The 4,309-nt window shown below is 43.9% G+C and overlaps 1 protein-coding gene across 1 annotated transcript; it reads right to left on the minus strand.

Moving 5' to 3' along the window:
* Window positions 1-4,309, minus strand: LOC117849918 (isopentenyl-diphosphate Delta-isomerase I). Its single transcript, XM_034731659.2, has 6 exons — window positions 3,955-4,309; window positions 3,610-3,665; window positions 2,687-2,778; window positions 811-913; window positions 566-703; window positions 1-423 (listed from the first exon to the last, which is right to left on the minus strand). Exons 1-6 carry the CDS (start codon window positions 4,206-4,208, stop codon window positions 173-175), a joined length of 894 nt encoding a protein of 297 aa, XP_034587550.1. The 5' UTR covers window positions 4,209-4,309; the 3' UTR covers window positions 1-172.

The following is a 4,309-nucleotide window of genomic DNA, read 5'->3' on the forward strand; positions in this document are numbered from 1 at the left end:
TACACTCGATGAATTTCCGTGTTAATCCTCATCATTCTGGATGTAAGAACACTCTAATGTTACATTACAGATTATTTGCATCAAAATGACGACTATTACGGAACATGCGCCAACAGCAACATCAGCGGGTATTTCTCAACAGGAAAAACAAGTGTTCTTGTGATCTAAAAGTCTACAACCTATGGATGGTTTTCATGTCGGCGGCCTCCTGGAGGGTCCCTTGCTCCACATGATCCCACCAGCTCATGAGGAAGTTGTCCACCACCAACCTGAACCAAGGGGACAGCTTAACGCCATCCTCCCCGGCATCAGCTTTCCTGAGCAGCTCCTTCAGCTGATTGCGGTTCATGTACTTGACGTCTGCAACTTCTTCAGGATTTGGGTTGAGCTTCACGTCGCAAACCATGAACAGCAGGTAATCCACTGGAACAACAAGTAATTGAAAAGGTTCTAAATTCTGTAAGAAAGTCCTTGGAAACTATGCAGAGCGCAGCAGACAACAGAAACAAACAGCATGAAAACTGGGAATCCGGCATGTAATGGCAAAAGGCATTCAAGTATTTACACTCATGTTCGCCCCATTTTCCATCTGAAGGAGCCTTGTAAAGCATCCTCCCAAGCGGGATGAACTGGTCGACTGGTAGCTCGTCAGCTACTATTCCCAGTTCATCAAATAGCTTGCGCTGAGCTGCATTTCTCACCCCTGAACAGAAATTGCTGACTGGTAATCAGTAAGGTGCAAGAAACAATATGGATGGTGCACATAATAGTATGGATTAGTGCATCGCTCTTTAAGGCAGATATAAGTACCTACACAATTTTCCTCAATCAACTCTGACTCACGGTAGAGAGGATGACTACAACAAGTGTTTGTCCAGACAAGTGGAAATGTAACTTTTGTTGCAGACCTTTGCTGTAAAGGATATGACATTAGAATACCTTCTGTGGTGAACAATCTTAGGAAATACTTTACAATAAACCAGTTCAACGAAATAGCAAAGGCAGAAGAACTGGCAATAATGATTCATGTTCAATGTTCTGAGTTGTTGCTTTGCAGTGTATGGAACTGTTGACAATTATGATTAGACACAACTAAAACTTTAAGGCAAATTTATAGTACAAAGCAGAAATATATGTTAGGTTCATGAAACAAGATCCTAAAAGCTGGTAATGGACTATTTCACCAGCAGAAACAGACTGAATGTCTTGACCAAAGCGGCAAAGCAAGGGATGCTTTGCTCAGCCAAACTTAGGTGGTAAAGTTGAAATTGCACCCTCTTAAATGGGTCCTTAACTCCAAAAAATGATTCATCATATTCCTTACTAGAATGCTATCAATACTATCTCTGACTCTTTGGTTGAAGTACAAACGACTTTCCAGAGATGTCCATGTTCTTCCATGTTAGGTGATAAGCATTGTGTAAAAGCAAAAGTGATTCAGTGATGCTACCCTTATAAATTAAAGTCTGATATTAAGTCAGGCAAAACAAGAGAAACTTCTGATAAAGATTGTCAGTGGCAGATCCAGGACCCAGGCTGCAGCCCTGGTCCATGGTCAGAAAATCAATAGAGGTCCAAGCAAAATTATGCAAAAACTAAAGGTGCCAAACACTTGAGCTTCTAATAAGCTAGGATCAGCCCCCCTCCCAGCCATTTCCTGGGTCCGCCCCTGAAGATTGTGATAGTGATTCCTACACAGTGTGCAATTTTCAGGGGATTTTTCAGTATGAAAAGAAGCCAAGAAGCATTCGAGAAAAATAAAAAAGAATATTTCTCAAATATTTCAGGGGATCTCTTCAATATGACCATTCTATGTCAGGAAAGGTATCGTCTATTTAGGGGACCTAAGAAGTAGGCCCTGGCAAACAAAAACCTGTGGTCCACCAGCTAAAGCATAGCATGATCAAATATGAGATTCACTCAAAATATAACACAAACAAAGCTTGTTTGTAAAGCTGAACTCAAGCTGAAGTTATCCGTAATACCGAGCTCGAATATATGAAAATCCAAAAATACACAGTACGCACTAATATGGGCCAAGACATCCAAAAACTCCAGCTTGATCAGGAACCAATCTAAATCAAGCTCCTCTACTGATAAGCAACAGGAACTGGGGGAACACAGGAGCTTTATTGATCAGTAGACAGGCTACAATGGCAGGATAGAAACCCTACTCGCCCTCCCTGGGAGGCTCTGAGTGCTAGGATCTATTTCTGCCTGCCTAATCTCCTGCCGTGGCCTTGGCTTATAAGGAGGCCGGCCACAACAAACTCTCAACTAATCTGATCTTATCTCATCTCTATCTTATCTTATTTCTATCCTGATCCAACTAACTACTGACCCAGCCACAAAACAGGGGAATTAGGCGCCACATCAGCCACTAGATGGTGCCTTCTTCCTCCTGCTGTACACCTTCCCAATGAAAGAGTCCACAACATCTACTGTCACAGAGCTAGACTGATTTATGAGACATCCCAATTCCCAACCCAAAATCATGTCAAGTACCTAGGCCCATTTTGAATACACACCAATTCTTTTTCCTTTTTCAAACACACCCAGCCTACTTCAAGCATAATAGCAAAATGTTGTATACCCTTCTTGACTTGAAAATATAACAGAATGAACCGCGGTCAAGGATTCAGGGGACGTAGTGCAAAGTGGAATTTATACTGTGTTGTGTGAATACCTGAAGTAGCAACTCATATTTGGAGTTGAAAAGGAAAACACTGAAAGCTCTGTGTAGGACATGTCCAGCTTCTATCTTTTCCATGAGATGGCCTGTAATTCTTGAGAGAGCAGAATTAATAAACAGATGCAATAACAACTACTGATACTTCACTGCTAGGACCCCAGTTGATGTTCACAGCTCACAATTTATCAGCAATTTTCACATGTTAAAAACTAAAGTTGCAGTTTGTATTGCTAAGGTTCTAACCATGCTGTCCTGTTGAATGCACATTGAAGTTCCATCTAGTTTATACTGGCTGGAAATAGTGTTAACCAAATTTATCAACAGCAGATTGCGACCATGTTTAATACTATTCCAAAAAATAATCAATATAGTATTGAGTATTGGCGGCTGCAGTATTGCCAAACATCAATATTTGCTTTGTGATATTATAATAAAAGGAGCATGTACTTGACTCAGCTATCTGGACCATGAGGTTAGCACTGCAGTAATTGTAGTTGGTAACTGATTTGAACTATTCGTCATAGAATTGTACTTGGCACTAATTTCATACAGAATACTAGTATGAACAAGTGAACACAAACCAAACATAAATGACCTACTAGTACTTGATATTGATGGGGCAACAACCACAGTAAAAATCAATATAAGAGTCAGAACTCAGGACTCCATCATAAATCCAGGCAAGAGAGCAACAGCAAGCAAATTCTTCCTGCCAGACTAATGTGGTACTTGTCCAAGTCAAGCATGGAAAATGGGATACTTATACATTGTCCAAGTTAAGCATGGAAATCGGCACACTTATAGGACCAAGTACCGCTAGAAAACAATAGTCAATACCAATGTCACAGTCTATTTTGAAAAAAAAAGCAACCACACATGATTGAAAGGAATGGATAGATTAGCTCGTGGTCACGTACAGTTATACTTGGACTCGTGGCCGATGACATTGTCCTGTTCATCCACTAAAATGCACCTGCGCAGAAAATTGGAATTTCAGTTTTTTGACAACCGTCACAACATTAAGCTATTAAACTGGACGACTGTTTTTCAGCCTTGATTGCAGCCTGAATCTGTCAGGCTTCACTCAATACTCGAGAGAAATAGTTGTGATAGCAATGATTTGATGCTATCTCCCTGACTGGCATCAGGAGGAAGCATCTCGCACGCAGGCACGCTACAACCAAATAGTTGACGGCATCGCCGCCACAAGCGGAGCGCTACTTGCAAAATTAATGAGATTGGGGAGGACGGTGGGAACTTACTCGTCCTCGAACATGAGCCGCCGCTGCACGGCGTCCATCCCGGCGTCGGCGTCGACGGCGCCGGGGCCGGCCTTCCCCATCACGGCGCCCCCGGCCGCTGCGGCGAACGAGCAGCGCCCGCGGAGCCTCGGGAGCGCCGACGCCGCCAAGGAGGAGGATACGGCCAGGCGAGCCCGCGCGCGCCGCCCGGCCCCGAGCGACGACGAGGCAGACGCGAGGAGCGCTAGGGTGGGCCGCGCCGCCGATGCCGCCATGATGAATTGATGCGACTGGATTTGGGGGGCGGCGGCTGCGGCTGCGGCTGCGGCTTTGGTGCGTCCGGTGCGACTGCGAGTTGCCAAACCGTGCGAGCGAG

The sequence above is a fragment of the Setaria viridis genome, chromosome 3, assembly GCF_005286985.2.
Source record: "Setaria viridis chromosome 3, Setaria_viridis_v4.0, whole genome shotgun sequence".
In the NCBI taxonomy this organism is placed as follows: Eukaryota; Viridiplantae; Streptophyta; class Magnoliopsida; order Poales; family Poaceae; genus Setaria; species Setaria viridis.